Here is a 22859-nt window from a genome sequence, read left to right as displayed (position 1 = left end):
CCTGCACCTAAGTTAGGCATGGATCGAGCGTATTCTGTAACAGTGTACGCAACATAGTAACATAATAAATGACAGTAGACCAAACAGTCCATTCAGTCTGCCCAATAGTCACACACATTATATATTCATGGATAAATTGCCTTTATTTAATATTTCTGGGCAATATACCATAGAAGCCCACACAGTACAGTCTTTAGATTCTTACTGCTGGAGTTGCCATTGAAGCTCACTCCAGCTTATCCTAACCATTCTGTCACTGGAGCTTCCATCAAAGCCCTCCCCAGCTCATCCTAAACCAAGTCATCATATACGGGATACAGGCCATGCAGGATTGCCCAGTACCGGCCTTAAGTTTGATTTATATCATTCATTTTCTAATTAGAGATCCTCTGTGTTCCATCCTATGTTTGTTTTTTAATTCTTTCACCGTTTTCTTCTCCACCATCTTCCTCGGGAGGGCATTCCAGGCATCCACCACACTCTCCATGAAGAAGAATTTCCTAACATTACTCCTCAGTTTGCCATCCCTCAACCTCAATTCATGCCCTCTAGTTTTACCATTTCCTTTCTCTGGAAAAGATTTGTTTCTATAGTAATATCTTTCAAGTATTTAAATGTCTGTATCTTATCTCCCCGTTCCACCTCTAGAGTATACATATTCAGGACTTCTAGTCTCTTCATGAATGTCTTTTGGTGCAAACCCCATCCCATTTTTGTTGCTTTTGTCAAGATCACTTTAAGTCTTTTTACATCCTTAGCCAGATATGGCCTCCAAAATTGAACACAGTACTCCAGGTGGGGATCTCACCAACGACCTGTATAGGGGCATCAACACCTTCTTTCTTCTGCTGGTTATGCCTCTCTATACAGCCCAGCATCCTTCTGTCTACAGCCACCGCCTTGTAACTCTGTTTCATTGCCTTCAGATCCTCAGACACTATCACCCAAAAGTTCCTCTCCCCATCTGTGAATATCAATCTCTCACTTCTCAGCACATACAGTTCCCTCGGATTTCTACTCCCTAACTCTGGGCTTATTCGCATTGAATTTTAATTGCCAAACATTAGACCATTCTTCTAACGTTTGCAGATCCATTTTCATGTTTTCCACTCTCTCTGGGGTGTCCACTCTGTTACAAATCTTGGTATCATCCACAAAAAGGCAAACCTTACCTTCCAACCCCTCAGCAATGTCTCTCACAAATATATTGAACAGAATCGGCCCCAACACCGATCCTTGTGGCACTCCACTACCCTCTGACTTATGTCCATCAACCAATTTCTAATCTAGTTCACCGCTTTGGGTCTTAAATACTGCCTATCAAGTTTATTCAAGAGCCTCCTTTATGCTCCTTCCTGACTAGGTTCCGTTTTGAAATCTACGAGGCAGAATTTATGCACACAAATTTTATAGAACATGCTTAGCAAGCTGTGAGTGTAAATTCTAATTAGTGTCAATAACTGCTTGTTAAGTGGCAATTATTGGTGCTGGTTGGCTTGTTAACCAATTAAGTTGTGCATGCAGATCAGCAATATGCAGAGATTTGTGTATGCAACTTTTGAGTCGCCATATACAGAATCTGGGGGGTTTGTGAAACTGCCTCCTAACATAGGCTGTCCAGCTAAAGGCAAGTAGAAATCCACAGCACGGGTTTAAAAAAGCAGCACTGCTGGAAAATTCTTAGGTTGACCATAGTTGCTCGAGAGCTCTTCTTCTTAGTGCCATTACATGTATCTGCCCTGGCTCCTCATCATGACATAGGACCTTGCCAGAAGTGAGCAGGACCTATCACAGCTCAGCACTTTTTAACTAAGCCTCTCCTAAACTGCAACCACTTACATTGCCTATCAGACTTAGGCAACTCCGGTCCTCAAGGGCTGGAATCCAATTGAGTTTTCAGGATTTCCCCAATGAATATGCATTGAAAGCAGTGCATGCAAATAGATCTCATGCATATTCATATGCATACAACCGATTGAATTCCAGCCCTCGAGGACCGGAGTTGCCCATGTCTGGCCTATCATGTTTCTTAAGCAAGGAGTTTGCAACCCCATCAATGTGTTGCCTGTAAAACTCCAGAATATTTTCTAGCCTTTTAAATATGTATAAGCCTGAAAATTCAACAGCAAGATATTCCCAGTAAGTCAAAAAAGAGTGTCATTGCATGAACTGATAAAATGCAGTTAACAGCTGAGAAGCATACACAGCACACAACAGTTCAAAGGGTATGGTCCATTTGAACAGTCCACCCTTCCTATAAATGGCCGAGATCCAGAACTCCAAAGTTCAAAGCACTTTATTTTATGCAAATTCCAAGACAAATCAGGCACTTCTGCAACTGTAGCACAAAGAAACAAAAAAGACAGGATCAAACACCAAAATCTGCTTTTTGATGTTGCAGCTCCTTTAACAGCAGTATGTGCTCTCATTCTCTGACATTCAGTTAAAGACATTCTTGCAATATGAAAGACTGCTCTCAGTAGGATTTCCGCACATAGAAAGGAAAATTCCTGTACTATTTTACAAGAGGTTCGGACAAATATAAAGCCCCCCTCCCTAAATAAACACACAAAGCTGCTTCAAGGTCCAAGACTGCTGCTCCCTCTAGAAAGGGCTACCGGTACATTCTTCCCATCAGTGGCTCCCCTACCCAGTTTGCTAGCTCAACCCCTCATAGGCCTAAGTTAACTCCCCAACACCCCAATCAGGTCCCCACATGGAGGCAAGAGCTTGACATGCAACAACCTCCCTCAAGTTAAACATCTCTTATGTACAAACTCCTCACCAATTGCAATCCACACCCTCCATCCCCGCCAATGCTGCCTCCAGGTTTACCAGGGTCCCCTAGGTCACTAGCCAGGCCTGACCCTGCTTAACTTCCGATGGTAAGAATGGACCTCAGGGTGGCTAGGTCACAGGCCATCACTCCATACATTCACAAAATTGTGTAGAGTGGATGTGGCATCACAAATTGACTCCACTTTTGGGTCCTCAGTGCTAGCAGCAAGCTCATATGTGCCACCCTAGACTCAGAGGACTGCTTTGCTACATCCCACTGGTTCAAGTCTCGTATGCCTTTTGCACTAGAAGGGACGATTTAGGTTCTTACCTCCATAATCTTTCTAGTAGAAAGGCATACAAGTCCTTTATCATTTTAGCTTGCTGTCTCAGACATATAGGTATTTCTAGATGTTTAGTTTTCTCCTGTCGGGCCGGTCTGAAGAGTAATACGATACCTCTCTGTTAAGAGGAAAATGAGACTTTGAGAGCTACATAAGTTTTAGTGCTAGTTGCACTTAGGTAGGTGGCTTGGTTGTTTCCACCTTTGTTTATGTTTCTATTTGCATTGATTTGTTGCATTTTAATGATTGCAGAGCAGAATAGTGGTTAGCTGGAGAGTTCCCCCGTGCCCCGCCTCCATATTATTCCTCTTACGTTAATGGTTAACTGCTTTGGTATGAACTGAGGAGCTACAACATCCAAGTGAGGCAGGAGGCGGAGCCGAGAGAAAAAGAAAAGTAGATGATTTTCCTCCAGTTGCTAGTTTTGTGTAGAAGGAATAACCCACTGGTTCAATACTCGTATACCTTTCTACTAGAAAGAGAAGATTATCGAGATAAGAACCTAATCTTCCCTTCCAACTTTTCAGAATACCTTGCAGAAGCACAGGTATGGATCATCAAATAAGCCTGGTTATAGTCTAAGGGTGTTCCATATACTTCTGAAGCTCTTTGGGTTTCTCTTCACTTCTTTGCAACTAAGAAACTTATGTATTGTCTCCTTGAATACCTTCAGGGCAGGAATGTCCAACCCCTTCAGATCTTCAGGGCAGGAATGTCTAACCCCAGTACTTAAGGAAAGCAAACTGGACAAGTCTTCAGGAGATCCTTAATAAATATGCATGAAATACGTTTACATATAGCCGAGGCACTGTGCATGTAGAACTCTCTCATTAAGGATCTCCTGAAGACCTGCTCATTTAGTGACCTTGAACTAATAATTAAATCTGATAAGCGCTCTTGATTTGTATGAAAGAGAAACTAAGCAAGAAGAGTTTTGTGAAGTTAATCATTGTGTGTTTGACCGTTAATTTCCTGAAATTTATATGGGCTGTCTTAAATAAACATAATTGTTTAATTTTTGTTGTAAAATACACTGGATTTTGCATGTTGCTAAACATATTGGATACTTAATCTAAATTTAAGCAGTTTTTTGTTTAGAAAAATTGATAAAGTCCCTTGTATATTTGGGAATACATTTCCTCCTGATATTTAGCCAACAGCTGTCAGCATTGTTTTGGGGTTTTTTAAGCACTAAGTACTACTGACTAAATTTATTCCCCGATACTCAGTGCCGGGCCATTTCAGGCACTGAATATTGGGGCATAACTTCATGCAGCCAGGCTGTTATTCAGCTGGGCCCACATAAGTTGTTGGGTTTTTTTCTCTTTATTAAAAAAAATCTGCCCCCTCCACAACTGCCCCACAGTGCCTTCTGTCTGCCCCCTCCAAGCAGCCAGCATTAATTAATCCTTCCTCAGAAGGTCTCCCAACCCACCCAAAGCGTTGGTAGGCCTCCCACCCACTCCTCCCCACCCCCATCCCAGGGGCTATTTTACAGTGTTGCTTTTACAGGCTAAGAAAGATTAGATCCATTTGAGCCTTTCTTTATCCTTACACACGCAATATTCTGATATATTCATTAGTTCTAGTGCAACAGACACTCCATTCCTGAATCTGTGGATAGTCAATCCCTTCTTGCAAGAATTCTTGGAGGCAACTTCATTAGCATTCTTTTAATCTGCCTCCCATCCTTCTGGGTTGCCCTTCAAGTCCTTGGTCGTCTCTCTACAAGCAAAATGGTAGGAGCCTGTCTTTTCTGCTCGTGTTTATCTTTCAATTATATTTGGGGGGTTTTGGACTGTTTGCGAGTCTTTTCGGTGCTGCAGAGGATCCCACTCTTGGAACAGCTCTGGCCGCAGGAGACTGACGTTAAGGGTCTGCTTCCAAGGGGCAGACTGCTTTGCAGTGCACCTACTTAGACTTGAAAGGTGGCAGGAGCCTCTGGCTTAGCCTCTTCTGGTTCCTCGGGTGGGAGTGTAGTTGTCAGTTGGTCCGAGGACCCAGCAGAAAGTTGAGGGAACATGGTCAGGGGGGGTCTGGAGTTTTATTTATTTATTAAAACAAAAAAGTTGTGGGTGCCAACACTGAATATGCTGGTATTCACATAACCTGGGGCTCCTCCCAAGTGCCAGCGCCAATCCTGACCTGTCAACTTTTTAGCTGAGGGTGTGAGAAAATGCTCGGTGACATTTTTCAGTTAAGTGCCACTAAATATACCTTCTTAGGCAGCCAGAAGCAATTTAAGTGGGCAGGAGAGCTTCCTGTCCACTTAAATAGCTCTGAATATTGGGCCCATTGTAGCCATTTTTCAGCAACACAAGTAAGGTTACTTAAAAGGATCATTGACATAAGTAATTTATAACCAATTATTGCTCAGGCAAATTTTGAGGCTAGATGGGAGACCACATGGGAATACCAGCTGCTGTAGGTTGAGGAGCCCTATGTTGGAAAGCAGCAACAGAGGAGCCACACATTGCATGGGAGAAGGCAATGGCAAACCACTCCTGTACTCTGCCGCGAAACATCACTGGGTAGCCTCCTTACTGTGCACATTGCCATGAGTCAGTGGCTGACTATGTGGCATAAGCTATCCATGGAGTGAAGATCAAGTGGCCACCTTACAAATCTTCTCAGATGGAACTCCTCAGGACTCTGCCCATAAAGACACCACACTTATGGTAGCATACGCTCTTAAAGCAATCAGTGATTTCTTACCACACCCAATGTATGCAGAAGAAATGGCCACGCAAATCCATCTTAATATGGAAGTCTTAGCAGCTGGCCTCCCTGGGCAACTAGGACTTGTAAGAACAAAGATGATCCGAAAGAAGAAATCATTCATCATCTCAAGATATCTGAGGAGGACTCTCCTCGCATCCAACAATGCCAAAACTTTGTTTTTATTCTTAAAATCTGTGGTAGAGAACACAGGTAGTTGGACGTCCCGATTTATGTGGAAGGCCAAAAATCACCTTTGGTATAAAAGAATGTACCATGCGCAGTGAGACGCCAGCCTCTGTAAATCTGAAGAGATAGCTACTAGGAAAACCACCATCAATGATGCTTCTTGTAGAGGCTTGTACGGAGCCTTAGTGAGGGCATGCAAAACAATATTAAGATTCAGCCGCAATGTTCCCTTAAAGAATCTAGCTATATCAGGATGAGACCAAGGAAACTTTCTCCACTCATAAGAACAAAAGGATAGCCTTACTGGGTCAGACCAATGTTCCATCAAGCCCAGTAGCCTGTTCTCACGGTGGCCAATCCAGGTCACTAGTACCTGGTCCAGGTCACTAAAGCACGAGAGGCCTGCCACCTGCAGCTTGAGGGATCCTACTGCCAGGCTCTTCAAGACCCATCCTGAAGAAAAGCCAGGACCACTAACATCAGAGTCTTGAAGGGCTCCACATTCTGTTTAGCACACCAGTGCTGAAACATCTTCCAAGTCTTGGCATAGGCCACAACTATCACCGGTTTCTTAGACCTCGCATGAGACCCTGAATCTTCTAGAACTGAAGATTCACTCTGAGGGAGTAAAGGCATAGATTCTGACCCCAAGTCATCCCAGTACTGTTATGACTGGACCTCCAGTTCCTACAAATGAACTTACATTGGAGGAATGCTGCTCTGTGAGGATAAACCCTCCTGCAAGACCCTAGCTGGTGCAGGTCACCCCTGATAATTCAGGTAGGCTCATAAAAATCAGGGGTAAAGCCCTGAACAAGATGCCCAGAGGACTCCTGCAGGGACTCCTCTTGTATTCTCATAGGGCCAGCAATTACTGTGCATTTGCACTTCACTGAATCCCCAAGTCACTATCCAAGGGCTTTAAAATGATTTTTGACCCTAAAACTGAGCCTACTGCAATTCCATTGGCCCAGATCAGAAAGATGCCTTCCAACTCATGTGTAGAAGAAAAAAAAAACACAGCCCTGTGAGGCAGGAGGTGGAGTCAAGAGAGAAAAAAAATGTAGATGATTCCTTCTACACAACTCATGACTAGAGATGAATAACTCACTGATTCAAGAATCATATGTCTTTTGTACTAGAAATCCCATTCTGCTAGAGCAGTAGTTTTCAACCCAGTCCTTAGGACATACCCTGATATTTGTGGATGCCCTGAAAACTAATGTTAGTGAAATGGATTTGCATGCAGTGAAGAATGCACATAAATCCTTCTTGTGGATGCCCTGATATCTTTGCCCAGCTTCAATATCACAAGAACTGGATTGAGAATCCCTAAATTGTCTCTCATGAGCAGGAAAATCATACAGTTTAGCCATATCCCAAACAGGCCTTTTTGTTGGACTTTCCTGGAATAAACTGTACCAAATCACTACAATATCATTAATGTTAGCAACTGTCAGAAGTTGACTTCCACAAGGCAGTGTAGGCAATAGATGCCAAGTATTAGTGCCCCTCACTGAAATGGGCAATTCCGCAAAGTCCTATCATTATTTTAGATCCATTTACCAATGCAACATTGAGGGGTACCCCTTTGGGCCCACTGCAACTCATGAATTCAGAGGAGGTCCTCCCTCTTTACTGCAGACAGCTGGCTATCTCAATACCTAGGAACAGCTGGATGATTAAATCTATCAATATGATGTTGGACTACCACAATATTCTATATTCCGATTGTCTGTGTATTAATATAAAACATTCAAAACAGGTTTCTATCCTGCTTACATCAGTTTTTCAGCTTTGTTAAAAAAATAAAAAAATTCTGAACAGAACAGTTGTATGCCAAGCAGATTGGGGGGGGGGGGGGGGTGATCTCCAGCTGCTGAACTATGGAGGGGTACTAGCTGACCTAGAGCTTAGGAGCTTCACTACTGGAAGGAGAAATGGATGTGGTGAACCAACTGCAGCTTTACAGAGCAAGACAGATCACAGCTATAGGGGCAAGACAATAGCTGTTGCTAAGGATGGAACTGGGTATTAAGCTCAATACAAAACTACCCTTCCCTGGACAATGAAGAAGCCTGTACAACACTGGATGACTGATATATCCATAGACAGATGGAGGGGAAGAAAAGATGACAAAGAAAAACAGATGCAAAGGAAGAAAGGATAATTGAGAAGAGGAAGTAGAAAAAGACTGGCAGACACAAAGCATGTCAAAAGCTACTGTAAATGCAGCTCCTAGAACAGTAGCCATTACTTCTTCTCAAGGGCAGTTTTGTTGGTTGCCTGTCCTTTGGAGAGTCAAGTCTAAACTGGTGATCTTACTATTTAAGGTACTGCACAGAAATGCCTTGCTTTAATAACTGATATCTCTCCATGCGTGCATAGGCCTCATTTGACAAGACAATGATTTACTAGCTGATCTTGCAGTAACATGTGCAATCATTTTCTGCTGCTCCTACTGTAACCCACCCTTTGAGATCAGATTGAAGTTCATTTTATAAACGTTAAGAAAAAAATGTTAATGCTTTTTTAGGCAAGTTTTTGATCAGTTTCTAATGTGTATGCTTTTTATGTTACGATATTGTTTGCTTGTTATGCAATATATTTTGCTGTAATCCACTGTGGATCTATCAAATAGCAAAAATAATACTGAAATTCTGTTCCTTGTTGTTCACTATGCACCATTATGCACATACATTGCCCAATTCAGAGAGGAGAAGCGGAATGGTTAGGGATACTCCCTAGGAATAACTTAATAACCTTGGAATTTTTAGCTTTGGTATTACTGTATACTTAAATCAAGGGCACCTTGCTGATTTTGACAAATATGTCTCCTACATAAATATGTATTAACCCCCTATTAATAGTGTCACCACGATTTATAATTCATGCCCTTTCCTTAGTAGCTCATGGCGAGTTACATTTTAGTAGATATATCTCTATGTCCAAAGGTCTAACAATCTAAAACAGTGGTTCCCAACCCTGTCCTGGAGGACCACCAGGCCAATCGGGTTTTCAGGCTAGCCCTAATGGGAGGCTAGTACCTGGATGGGAGACCACTGGGGAACACCAGGTGCTGTAGGCTGCAGGGCCCTATGTTGGGCAGTAGAAACATAGTAGAGCCACACATCAGAGGATTATTTACTGTGCATGCAGCCATGGGTCAGTGGTCAGCTCAAAGGCATATATACACACTCTTTATATCACCAGTACCTGGTGTGTACTGAAAGGGGGGGAGGAGGAATGAGTGATCACTAGTGACTCTCTCTTTCAAAATGGTGACAGCAGTAATCTCACAGTAATACTACTAAGGGGGTCAAATTATAACAAACACAGGGGCCGATGCAGAAAGCCAGTGCTGTATGCACAAATTAATGGAAGGTACAGGTGTATCTCACAAGGAAAGACATGGCCATAGACTATTACAATATATGGTAATGAGGCCATTTCAGTATTTTACAACATAAGATATATCCTCTAATGGTTGCATGACACTTCTGCTGTGAAGTGAAGCAATAATTGTAGAGAACAATAGGAAGCCCCTCATATACACACTGGAGGCCTGAGCATTCTCGGAACATAGCAAGAACAATAGGTGCGGTCAATGAAAAGATTCATCTCCCAACTGGTTGAATAGAACATAAGAACATAAGAAGTTGCCTCCACTGGGTCAGACCGAGGTCCATCTCGCCCAGCAGTCCGCTCCCGCGGCGGCCCATCAGGTCTGCACCTGTGAAGTGGTTTCTGACCACTTTTATAACCTACCTCAAGTTCTATCTGTACCCCTCTATCCCTTTATCCTCCAGGAACCTATCCAAACCCTTCTTGAACCCCTGTACAGAGTTCTGGCCTATCACTTCCTCCGGAAGCGCGTTCCATGTGTCCACCACCCTCTGCGTAAAAAAGAATTTTCTAGCATTTGTTCTAAACCTGTCCCCTTTCAATTTCTCCGAGTGACCCCTAGTGCTTGTGGCTCCCCTCAGTTTGAAGAATCTGTCCTTATTTACTCTCTCTATGCCCTTAAGGATTTTGAAGGTTTCTATCATGTCCCCTCTAAGTCTCCTCTTCTCCAGGGAGAACAGCCCCAGCATTTTTAACCTGTCAGCGTATGGAAAATTTTCCATTCCTTTTATCAGCTTAGTCGCCCTCCTCTGCACTCCCTCGAGTACCGCCATGTCCTTCTTGAGGTACGGCGACCAGTATTGACTTCAGAAATTGAGGGGTTGATATTCAGTGGAAGTTAGCTGGACAGAAACTTCTCCTGCTTGGTTAACTCCCACTGTCCTGTTTCTGAGCTGATTTTTTGGTAGAACCTAACGAAACAGTAGACAGCTCCAATCTCAAAATAGCTGCCATACTGGGACAGACCAAAGGTCCTCAAGCCCAGTATCCTGTTTCCAACAGTAGCCAGAAATACCTGGCCAAGATCCCACAGAGTAAACAGATTTTTTTGCTGCTTATCCTAGGAATAAGCAGTGTATTTCCCTAAAACCACCTTAATAATGGCTTATATATTTTTCTTTTAGGAAATAATCAAAACTTTTTCAAAACCTTGCTAAGCTAACTGCTTTCATCACATTCTCTGTCAAAAAATTCCAGAGTTTAACTAAACGTTGAGTGAAGACGCTCGGGAAAAAAAAAAAAAAAAAAAAGCACATTTTTGAAAAAACAAGATAGACGTTTTGTAGTTTTGAAAATGGACATGTTCACTACATGGAATGAGAATGCCTCTTTATATCATTTTTTGAGATATGGTAACCAGAATTGCACAAGATGGAGCATTACAAGAGCATTTTGTTCTGGGCTCCTTGGGGAGGATGGGATACAAATAAATAAATAATTTACTGGTAATAGTTGGCCCCCGGAACTCCAAAAAATTCCCTTTTCTCTGGACCTTCCCCAAGTTGACAGCCCCAGTGCCCCAGGCCAACATGTGCAATGACTGTTCAATTCATCCTCAGACCAGTGGCAGAGTCCGGGCCTTTCCAAAAGGTCCTCCCCAGCTGCCTGCATTTAAAATTGGCTCGAGAGTGTACACCGGAATCCAAGATGGCCGCACACTGGAAGTGCTGAGGAACGCTCCTCACGGTTCGACCGATATAGGAAAGAAAACTTCGAGGAGTGAGATCACTACCTACTAGGAATGCTGAAGAGACGAGGCCGGAGTGCCGCTGCTGCCTCTCGGCACACCGGAGGAATTTTGGTTGGCACTTTAGATGAACTGCTGAGGAGGATGCAAAGTGCCCTGTTGGCGTCAGTAGTTAACCCGCTGGAGATGCTGGGAGAAGGCGGAACCGCGGCAACTCTCCTTGGGCCAGATACCACACTTAGTCCCACACCGCCCTCGCAGCCTCGGACCACAAGTTCTCCACGGAGTGGGGAGACTACGCGGATCGGATTGTCTCCTCCTCTGGAGGAAAGCATAAATCTGAGAGTCTGGGATATGGGGAATTTCGGCAGGAAAGCCCCATTATGGAGACTGAGGCAATATCAACGCTGAGTGAAGGACATGCCCAGAAGGGAAAATGCCAAGCAGATTCAATTGACGATGAGCATTTTTTCACTAAGCAAGGGGAAATTCCTAAAACTAAACCTGCTGAAGTGACCCTGGAATCATTATGGGATCTTGTGGCTAACAAGGACAGGGATAACAGAATGTCGCGATTAAGAAAATGTTTAATTGAAACACACAGTCACTCGTCACTTCAACACCACTGAGGTTCAGCAGTATCCATCAGTCCATCCATGTCAGATAAGTTTTTATTTATTTTTGTTTGTTTATTTCTTATTAGAAATTGAGTTGTTATTTGGATGGCATGGGGGACAATGAAGGCGATGATGGGCCCCCCTAGTTAACCTCAGTTTGGTGTTATCACTGAATCACGGGTTATAGGGTCTGAGCTATTCACAATTAAGTTATATATATTTTGAATAAAATATTTTAGAACTGTGATTATTGATATCATTTATAACTTTGGTAAAACCAAAAGTCCCCATTTTCAATATATAGAAGGGAAACTAATTGAACAAACAAGAGATATAAAAGAACTTAAAGATGATATGCTTTCTTCTAAAGTAATTAGTGGAAAAATGGAACAGGACTTGGTATCTTGTAAAAACATTCAAGATACATTAATCAAAGATAACACAAATCTTAGGAGAAAAATTGAGTTTTTGGAAAATAACACTCGTGGTAACAACCTAAGATTGATTAATTTCCCAAGGGTCGCTATGGTGTCCCCTAGAGAAATGATTAAACGATATCTACAGGAAATACTGGGAGTTTCGGAGGAATGTCTACCTCCACTCTCTCAGGTTTACAATTTGCCTACAAAAAACCAAGTTAAACGTCAAGTGATTAACAACCAGGAGGTATTAGATGTTTCAACTTTACTTGAATTAAATTCACTACTCACAGCTCTAATAATATTCAATAAATAATTAATAAATATGAAGTGCTCAGACCCAAACCATAAAGATGTTTGTGATAACTACAAACTTATGGCTGTCTTATGGGACCATCATTGCGCTTTATTGTCCCATACCACTCACATCATTGACAACATGCCATAAAAAGCAATGATATAATAATCACTTATCTGTTTGAATGAGTGGTTGATGATTATTGAGGCAGCCAAACTTTACTTGAGACATCAAATAAAGAACTGGCAATTCCAGCGACATTAATCTTAACAGTGGCTCTTCAGCCAGATAAAGCATGGATTTTGAGACTATTCTTCAAAAATAGACAAAAAGAATTTCATGGACTTAAAATTCAGATGTTTCCCGATCTCTCACGTGAGACGTAGAAGCGCCGACGTGAATTTCTTCTTTTGAAGCCAGGTGTTTTAGCTTTAGGGGCTACATTTTACTTAAGGCACCCTTGCAAGTGTACTATATTTTCACGTAGATAACGCGCACCCGTGTAAAACGCGCACACGGGTATAGCGCGCGGAAAACACAAAATTATATACAGAAATTTTTATATACCGCGCACACCCGTATACCACGCATGCTGCCCGACTCTCCCGTCGCCGCCCGACTCTCCTTTCGCCCGCCCCGACTCTCCTCTCGCCCTTGAAGTCCTGACCCCACCCTGAAAGCCTGATGCCCCCCCCCCGATGTCCGATTCACCCCCCCGCAGGACCGCTGGCACACCCACCCCGAAGGACTGCTCGCACGCACTCCCACCCGCACCCCCACCCTGAAGGACCGCTCGCACCCCCACAGCCTCCCGACCCCTCCCCCCATCATGTAGAAGCTCCTTCCGGTGTCCTGCTGCTTTCTCTTGGCGATCCCGGCCCTTCCATGAGCCCTGAGCCCTGAGCCTGCGCTGCTTCCTCTTCCAGCGGTTCGCCCTTTCTCGAACGTCAAGCCCTCTTGCCCCGCCGACTCCCCGACACGATCGGGGCAAAAGGGAGCTCAAGCCCTCTTGCTCCAGCCAACCGCGGCACCCCCGACATGATCGGGGCAAGAGAAAGCTCAAGCCCTCTTGCCCACCCCCGACACGATCGGAGCAAAAGGGAGCCCAAGCCATCTTGCCCCACTGACTCCCCAACTCCCCGACAACATCGTGCCAGGAGGGAGCCCAAACCCTCCTGGCCACGGCGACCCCCTACCCCCACTACATTACGGGCAGGAGGGATCCCAGGACCTCCTGCCCTCGACGCAAACCCCCCTCCCCCCAACGACCGCCCCCCTGGCCGACCCCCACGACACCCCCACCCCCTTTCCCCGTACCTTTGTGTAGTTGGCCGGGCAGACGGGAGCCAAACCCTCCTGTCCGGCAGGCAGCCAACGACGGAATGAGGCCGGATTGGCCCATCCGTCCCAAAGCTCCGCCTACTGGTGGGGCCTAAGGCGCCTGGGCCAATCAGAATAGGCCCGGGAGCCTTAGGTCCCTCCTGGGGGCGGGGCTGAGGCACATGGGCCCAACCAGACCATGTGCCCAAGGCCCCGCCCCCAGGAGGGACCTAAGGCTCCCGGGCCTATTCTGATTGGCCCAGGCGCCTTAGGCCCCACCAGTAGGCGGAGCTTTGGGACAGATGGGCCAATCCGGCCTCATTCTGTCGTTGGCTGCCTGCCGGATAGGTGGGTTTGGTTCCCGTCTGTCCGACCAACTACACAAAGGTACGGGGAAGGGGGGTGGGGGTGTTGTGGGGGGTCGGCCAGGGGGGGTCGCGGGTCGGCAGTCAGAGGTTCTTGGGGGGGGCGGTCGTTGGGGGGAGGGGGGTTTGCGTCGAGGGCAGGAGGGCCTGGGATCACTCCTGCCCGTAATGTACTGCGGGGTGGGGGTAGGGGGTCGCCGTGGCCAGGAGGGTTTTGGCTCCCTCCTGGCCCGATATTGTCGGGGAGTTGGGGAGTCAGTGGGGCAAGATGGCTTGGGCTCCCTTTTGCCCCGATCGTGTCGGGGGGGGGGGGGGGCAAGAGGGCTTGAGCTCCCTCTTGCCCCGATCGTGTCGGGGGTGCCGCAGTTGGCTGGGGCAAGAGGGCTTGAGCTCCCTTTTGCCCCGATTGTGTCGGGGGTGCCGCAGTTGGCTGGGGCAAGAGGGCTTGAGCTCCCTCTTGCCCCGATCGTGTTGGGGAGTTGGCAGGGCAAGAGGGCTTGACGTTAGAGAAAGGGCGAACCACCGGAAGAGGAATCAGCGCAGGCAGGGCTCACAGAAGGGCCGGGACCGCCAAGAGGAAGCAGTAGGACACCGGTAGGAGCTTCTACATGATGGGGGGGGGGGGGGTCGGGAGGCTGTGGGGGTGCGAGTGGTCCTGCGGGGTGGAGGTGCGTGCGAGCGGTCCTGCGGGGTGGGGGTGCGTGCGAGCGGTCCTGCGGGGTGGGGGGGGTGAATCGGACGTCGGGGGGAACTATGTAAAAAAAAAATTTGTACAACGCGCTCATGCGTATAACGCGCAAAATTATGCGCAGTTTGTAAAAACCACGTATAACACGCGCGTTATATGCAAGAAAATACGGTATAGTGCATCACCGTGAAATTAAGTATGTTTTCTTTGAACCTTCTCAGCTAACTAATTTCTTGGCATTATCTCGTTTGAAGGAAGAACATAATTAGCTCTTTAGATTAAATTTAGGCATTAGCTCTCAGCTCTACAATTTTATATCCTTGACTATTTTCTTAATTTTCTCGCATTTTGTTAATCTTGGATCCTTTTGTAGAACTTGAGTAAAGTTAAAACATATTTTCTTTTCTTTTATGATTGTTGCAATGTCAATTTTGATGGAATTTATTCTCATGTTTAACTTCTTTCTGTACAAGTTAATATGGTTGATATAAGTTTGAAAATGATAAATTAATTTAAATAAATGTATAATTAGTTTTGTCTTTCTCTTTGAATGCCTAGCACTTGAAACAGTTCATACAGAATTTACATTACTGACTAAGGCTAAATAGATAACCACCACAAAGAGTAAGTCTACAGCTTCCAGAATTACTAGTATTAAATAACTAAAAACGTATTAGATGCATGCAGAGTAATAAGAAAATAAGCAAAAGCACTTTCTCAGAAACATATTGGAACTACAAAGTGCAATGTCTGCAGAAATACAAGACGATATGAGCCAACACTTAAACATACCCGAAGTTCGCACAGTGTCAGAGAAAAAAGTTTGCATTTCACAGTTCATTAATATTACCTGTAGGGCCCAATGGCCGCTGGGGCTTTGGTAGTACAGATGATCCGCCTGACCAGTGAAGCCATTCTTCCTTCCGCAATTCAATCACAACTACACGTTTAACCACCTGCACCAAGACACACTACCAAAACGAGAATCCCTTTATAGTTGCCAACCTACGCGCCTCGATTATTTGACCAATAACCTTCGCCCACTTCAGCGAAGGCGTATTCCTCCTTCGGAATGAGGCTCGGAACGCAAAAAGATATTCACGCACAAGCCTCGCGTGAGAACAGCTAATGGGCGTGGGGTTTAATCTAGGGGCAGGGCACATAGTACGCGTTCCGTGATTGGTAGTCCTTCTAATGGTGGCCGAGCCTTTTGATTGGCCTTTGGGCACGGCATGGGCACTTGGCGCATGCGCAGTGCTTTGTCACGTTTGAGCAACTACGGAGCTCGTAGTTGTTGGGCTTTGGTTTGAGCTGGCTAATGAATTGAGGTAGGTAGTTGCTATAGGTGTTGGATAGAGGTTTGTCTTTCCTTGTACTGTACTCGTTCGTGTGTTTTCATTCATTCACTCACTAGTTTGTTCTTGCACGTGCTTACATTGGGTTGATTGCTTTATTATTCATGTGCTTAGGCATTCTACGTTCTGGTGTATCAGTGTAATACGCTTTTAGGTCCTGGTAAGGCTGAGCGGTCAATGTGACAGTCTTAAAGCCTTGTGCTGATGCTTACCATACTGCTTCCTAACCTAGGAGTAACACCAAGGTTTTGCTTCTCCATACAGTGACTAAGTAGTATGCAAATAGGCCCAGTATAAAAAAGTGCACTTTATACTCAGTTGGAGTGGAGGAGTAGACTAGTGACTGGAGCAGTAGTGCTGACAACTAGGGAAGCCGGTTTCAAATACTATTGCTGCTTCCTGTGATCTTGGGCAAGACATTTAGCCTTCCTTTGGCTTTTATAAACTGCCTTTTCTCCCAGTGAATTCAGAGTGGGGTAACGGTCAGGAAAACTGATTCTATGTTTGGTAAGGATGATACTACATTAGGTCATAAATCCTTTTTTAAAAATATGTGACACCTACCCCACACCCCATGAAAACATTTATTTGATATGAAAGAAACAAAAGTTGCCCAGAAATAGTACCCTTCGGCTGACTGGAGCTTAACCCAGTCCTAGCCTGTGCCCAACTGAAAAACAATCCAAAACCCTTCTTCTCCAAGCCCAGGTGACAACCTGGCCCAATCAGGACTTGTCCAGTAGGTTATGGCCAGTTACACATAAGAAGAGTGTATGGACTTCTTGTTGAGCCTTCAGTAGCAAGGCAGGCACAAAATGTCTTGCCAAGATAACGAAACGAGATGGACTTCATAGCAATGCCTGTGAAGCTTTGTAAACAAGTATCGGACAGGATCTTTGGTGCTTGGTTCAGAAAAGATGGTTCATGGCCTAGCAAGGCCTGAAGTCTCCAAAAGGTAAGGCAGGGATGCCAATGCTGGAAAGAGAAATAAGCAGTAAAATTAATTTCAGCTGCAATAAATTTCATATCTTTGTACTTTGCTAAAGAAACTTTGGGCTGGATGCACTAAAACCAGTCGTTTAGACTAGGGGTCTCAAAGTCCCTCCTTGAGGGCCACAATCCAGTTGGGTTTTCATGATTTCCTCAATGAATATGCATGAGATCTATGTGTATGCACTGCTTTCAATGCATATTCATTGGGGAAATCCTGAAAACCCGACTGAATTGTGACCCTCAAGGAGGGACTTTGAGATCCTTGATTTAGACCATGCAAGTCACTGGGCTGATTTTTTTTTTTTTTTTTGGGGGGGGGGGCAATTTTCAAACCAGCAGTCGAGAACAAACAGCTTCCCGTGCAAATGAGTTTTGCGGAGGTCTGCCATAATCCCATACAATCGTTTGTTTTGAAAGCAACTCGCACATGTGCAGAGCCAGTAGGATAAGTCACAAAGCTCTAACCACAGCACCACATTTTCAGACATAGAATGAATGGTCAAAGGAGGTATGGTAAATTTGGTCTGCAAAGATGGCAAAACAAAGTTGGCAAAGCATGGTAAAAATGTAATATGATAAAACAAGGTATGGTGAGATATATCATGACAAGCCTTACCACTGAGCACATATGCTATTGTTTGGCTGGTTTTACTTTGCTTTTGAAATTTTTAAATCTGATGGGTGTTTCTTGCTGTTTTATGTTTGCCAATTGATGATACTTAAAGACTCTTTCATAAAGATTGTGACTTAAGAGAGGCACGAGCTGTCGAAACACAGGCAGTGTTGTGTCCATAACCAATAAAACAGCCATTCAGCTGTTTGAGGCTTTTTTTTTTTTAATGGCACAGATGTGCATGTGTTACACACTCACAATACCTGTCCTCATTAGAAAATAAGCCATGTAGGGTCCCCCCTCCCCCCGTATAAGGAATCTTGGCAGGAGGAATGCCCACTCCCTTCTGCCTTGCCCCAAAGATCGTGGTGGAGCCCCCCCCCCCCCATGAAGACCCTTGGAAAGAGGGATGCCCACTCCATCCTGCCTTGGCACGTTTTAGTGCATCTAGTCCCCCTGACACATAGGCCCCCCCCCTTTCTGACCATCCCACCACCCCACCAAAGTCCCCCCCAGCTCAAGAATACACCCCAACCCCCTCTCATACATTGTAGGCATGTCATCATTGAAATCTGGCAGGAGGGATGCCCACTTCCAACTGCCTCGGAACATTTTAGTGCATCCCTTCCCCCAACATGAAGGCCTCCCCTTACAACTCTCCTACCACCCTCCCAAAGTCCCCAAAAGAGGGCCATGGTGGACTGGGGGAATTAGGTCCCCCCCCCCCCCGCAGCTCAAGGACACACCCCAATCTCCAACAAAAGAATCCACCTTCAAAACTACAATAATTCATATATTAAGTCGTTCAATAATAATCATCAAAATATTAAATTACATTACATTAGGGATTTCTATTCCGCCATTACCTTGCAGTTCAAGGTGGATTACAAAAGAATTTTCAAGGAAGTATTACAACAAGAACTTAAGAAATGAGTATGGTTATTTGTTTGGAGGTAGTTGGCTTTAGTGAGAGGTGGTGTTTGAAACTTGCGGTGTTATTTCTTTTTTCAGGCCTCTCTTGAAGAGTATGGTCTTTATTTCTTTTCTAAAAGTCTTGTAGTCGAGGGATGCCGTCAGTAGATTGGCGATTTGGTTGTCTAGTTTGGCTGCTTGAGTGGCTAGTAGGCCATCATATAGTTTTTTCCGTTTGATTTCCTTAATTGGGGTGTATGAGAATGGGGTGTGAGTTTTCCTATGTCTGGTTGAGATGTTGTAGATGAGGCGATTGTTCAGGTAGCTTGGATTGTCTCCATATAAAGTCTTAAATAGTAGACAGTAGAATTTGAATTGTATTCTTGCTGGGATTGGAAGCCAGTGCGATTTGAGATATGCTTCTGTAATGTGGTCATGTTTCTTCAATGAGTAGATGAGTCTTAGTGCTGTGTTTTGGATTGTTTGTAGTTTTGTTATTGTTGCAGGGCAGGGGAGGTAGAGGATATTACAGTAGTCTAGTAGGCCTAGTATTAGGGACTGTACTATAAGCTGGAATTGCGATTTTTCAAAGAATTTCCGCACTTGTCTTAAGTTTCTCATGATTGAGAATGATTTTTGTATTGTTTTATTGATTTGCGGTTGCATGGTGCAACATCTGTCGATTGTTATTCCTAGTAATTTTAGAGTAGTTGATTGCATTGATTTCAATGTTGGTTATAGTTGGTATTTTATTGTTTTCGAGGAGGATGAATTTAGTTTAGTCTGGATTCAATTTCAGCTTGTGATTTTAGTGTTTGATGTATTGTGTCTGTCATGGAGGGTATTGGTTGAACGAAAGGTACGAAAATGGTGATGTCATCTGCATAGCTGTATGAGGTTATGCCTTGTTTGTCCAGGTGGGAGCTGAGGGAGGCTGAATAGAGGTTGAAGAGTGTAGGAGATAGAGGGGATCCCTGGGAAACTCCGCAGGGGTTTGACCAAGGTTCAGATTTTTCTTTGTCTGATTTAACTCTATAGGTTCTTGATTTTAGGAATTCTTCAAACCACGAGTATACTTTATCTGTGATACCTATTGTATCTAGGATTTGTAGTAGGATGTATGGTCCACCAGGTCGAATGCAGCAGTCAGGTCTAGTTGTATGAGCATCATTTTTTTTCCCATGCTAAGATGTTGTCTGGCTGTGTCTACTGTGTTACTCATATAATCAATTAAATCCACATACATCAATACATATACAAAATACTTTAATAATCTCAATATAATCTTCAATAATCATAAATACACATATACATCCACATTCTCAAGCCCTAAAAAAGCAAAGGAGTCCAGAAGTTCATACTATTAACATGTTCACATCAGTCATTTCAACAAAAACTTATCTTGGATGGAGCCAAAGTACAGCTCAAGCACAGCTAATTCATCTTCCAAAAGTATGGTCCACCCAGATATAAGGAACAAACCGGAATCCTTAGCTTGAATTCATACATTCAAGTGCAAAATAATCCCAAGTCACCATAGTAAATATCGTGTAAGTGCGAAAATCCAGTGAGGCAATCCACAAAGCTTTCAGTGCCCTTAGCGCCCTTCTTGACACGAGCCGTGTTTTGATATTAATCTTTGTCAAGAGGAAGAGTAACACTGGAAAACAATAAAGCACAAGAACATATCGACTACAATGCACATAAAATCTTATAACAAACAAACAATCTAAGCATAAATGCAAGCACTCATACCAGGTGGGAGATAGAAGCCGGCATAACCAGGAGCCACGAACAAGGCTGCCGCCCAAGCGACTGAATATATGAATTATTGTAGTTTTGAAGATGGATTCTTTTGTTGGATATAGTTTTGAATCCTCTGTTTGTGTTTTTTTCTCTCAGGGATTTTGTTTTGTTTGTAGCACACCCCAATCTCCCCATACCTTGTAGGCATGTTGTCACTGAAATCCGGCAGGCTCCACCTCTGCAGAATGGTGGGTCTTCCCCTTCCTGGTGCATCCTGGGATGCAGTGGGAGGGAGGCTTAAGACTCTGCCTGCCGGCAGGAGGGTGCAGCATCCCTCCTGCCAGATTTCAGTGATGACATGCCTACAACAGGGTATAGGGGGATTGGGATGGGGTGTCCTTGAGCCGGGGGGAGGGGTCTGACCTGAACCCCCCCCCCCCCCCGGACAACCAAGGCCCTCTTTTGGGGACTTTGGTAAGATGGTGGGAGGGATGGAATAGAAGGCTTTTTGGGGTTTGGAGGTGTGGGGGTGGCAGATGCCCTAAAATGTGCTGAGGCAGTTAGGAGTGGACATCCCTCCTGCCATGGATATTCGTCAGGGGGGGGGGAATGTTGGGGGTCCAGGTAGCATGACATGGTGTTGTAGGGAGGGGCAGCATGTCGAGCATATTAAGGCACTTTTTTATGGGAACAGGTATTGTACATGTGTAACACACACACCTCATCTGTGGCCTTAAAAAAAAATGGGAAAATAGGGCAGACTTGCCAATATAACAGCTACTGATAGGTCTAACTAGCCCTGTCAGTAATTTCAGGCCCTTAGTCAAACTGGTTTAGCAATAATTGTTAGATGGTTGGAGAGTTTTGTGCATCCGGCCCTTAGACTCATAAAAAGACTTCAACCTCGGACCTTTCACAGATGGAAAGTACAAAAGTGATTGGTTCATATAATGATGTAATAGTCTAATAGATGTGCATAAGGTCTCAGACTAGTGTCTTTACAGTGACTTAAAAACTAAACAACATATTTTAAACTGTACTTTTAACTCTTAACCAGCAACCAGTGAAGATGTCTCAACAATGGCATAACATCAGTTGACCATTAGTAATCTATATTGAATTCTGTTAAACAATTTTGCAGATAAACCAACATATAAAGAATTACAGTAAGTTGTGAAACCCCTCCACAATTGAACAGCAAGAGCAAGTTCTGATCATCCGATCTCTAACTTCTATCCTTGAAACTAACTCAATCACTATCCTGATACATTCATTAGTAATTTCTCATCTCGATTACTGTAACTCTCTTCTAAATGGCCTCCCTCAAAAAGAAATTCGTCGTTTACAACTAATACAAAATACTGCAATAAAACTTATCCATAAAGTAGGCAGATACGACCATATCACCCCTCTTTTAAAGAAGCACACTGGCTCCCTATTACTCACCGCATCACCTTTAAAATTATCTTACTATCCTTTAAAATAAAACTTTTTCATCTGCCCTCATTCCTTGACAAACTTCTCATTCCCTACTGTTCCTCATGCACTCTGAGATCAACTGATCAAAAACTTCTTTTTATCCCCTCTATCAAAGACTTCTACAATACACGTAAAGTAAATTTCGCAGTAACTGCCCCTACCCTGTGGAATTCCCTGCCACAGCAACTCCGCGACGAATCACGACTCGATAAATTTAAGACAGATTTAAAAACTTTTTTATTTCGTGACGCTTTCGCTAACACTTAGAGCTATCATTCCTTTTTTTTTTTTTTTTTATTCTATTTATCAATAATAACCGCTTTCTTTAAAGCGTCCCTCTCCATTATGTTTTATCCTAACCCCACTATCTCCATTTTTCTTCTCAAATATGTAACTTCACCCTCCCTTCCCTTCTATCCTCACTGTCTAGTTCGTCTGGTAATGTTATTTGTATATACACAATACCTTTTTTTTTAGTTTCTTTTAGTTTCTCTTTCTTTTAAATATATTGTTAACCGGCCAGATATTAACTTGATGGTTGGTATATCAAAATTAATAAAACTTGAAACTTGAAACTTCTGTAAAATATGAACAAATTAACAAAAGTTGCTTAGGTTTATAAAATGTAAGCCCTGTGGAGACAGGAAAATACCTAGCATGCTTGTGTATAATGCATTGTGAGCTAAATCCAAAATGAATAATGTGGAAAAGCACACTGGATACATGTGTGCATGTCTCTTCACTAGTGGCAGCTGTGTTTTGTGTACAAATAACCTGGATTTGCATGTGCTTGGAAAGCTGTTCTGTGTATAAATCTTTTTGCACCATCGATTATTTCTATATGTAGAATAGCATTCTGGGACCGGATGGCTTCCATCTGAGGGTCATCAAGGAACTGAAAGAGACTATAGCTGAACTGCTTCAACTAATAGC

General features: G+C 43.9%; 2 protein-coding genes across 2 annotated transcripts in view; one reads left to right on the top strand and one right to left on the bottom strand.

Moving 5' to 3' along the window:
* Window positions 1-15924, bottom strand: part of RIDA (reactive intermediate imine deaminase A homolog) — a 65691-nt gene extending 49767 nt beyond the window's left edge. Inside the window, exon 1 of the mRNA XM_033934547.1 lies at window positions 15679-15924. Coding sequence (XP_033790438.1) covers window positions 15679-15743 — 65 coding nt within the window. The 5' untranslated portion in view covers window positions 15744-15924. The remainder of the gene's footprint in view (window positions 1-15678) is intronic.
* An 85-nt stretch (window positions 15925-16009) lies between these two features.
* Window positions 16010-22859, top strand: part of POP1 (POP1 homolog, ribonuclease P/MRP subunit) — a 126735-nt gene continuing 119885 nt past the window's right edge. Inside the window, exon 1 of the mRNA XM_033934545.1 lies at window positions 16010-16156. The gene's annotated coding sequence lies outside the window, so the exon portion shown is untranslated. The remainder of the gene's footprint in view (window positions 16157-22859) is intronic.

The sequence above is a fragment of the Geotrypetes seraphini genome, chromosome 2, assembly GCF_902459505.1.
Source record: "Geotrypetes seraphini chromosome 2, aGeoSer1.1, whole genome shotgun sequence".
In the NCBI taxonomy this organism is placed as follows: domain Eukaryota; kingdom Metazoa; phylum Chordata; class Amphibia; order Gymnophiona; family Dermophiidae; genus Geotrypetes; species Geotrypetes seraphini.
This window is presented reverse-complemented; position numbering and strand designations above follow the sequence as displayed.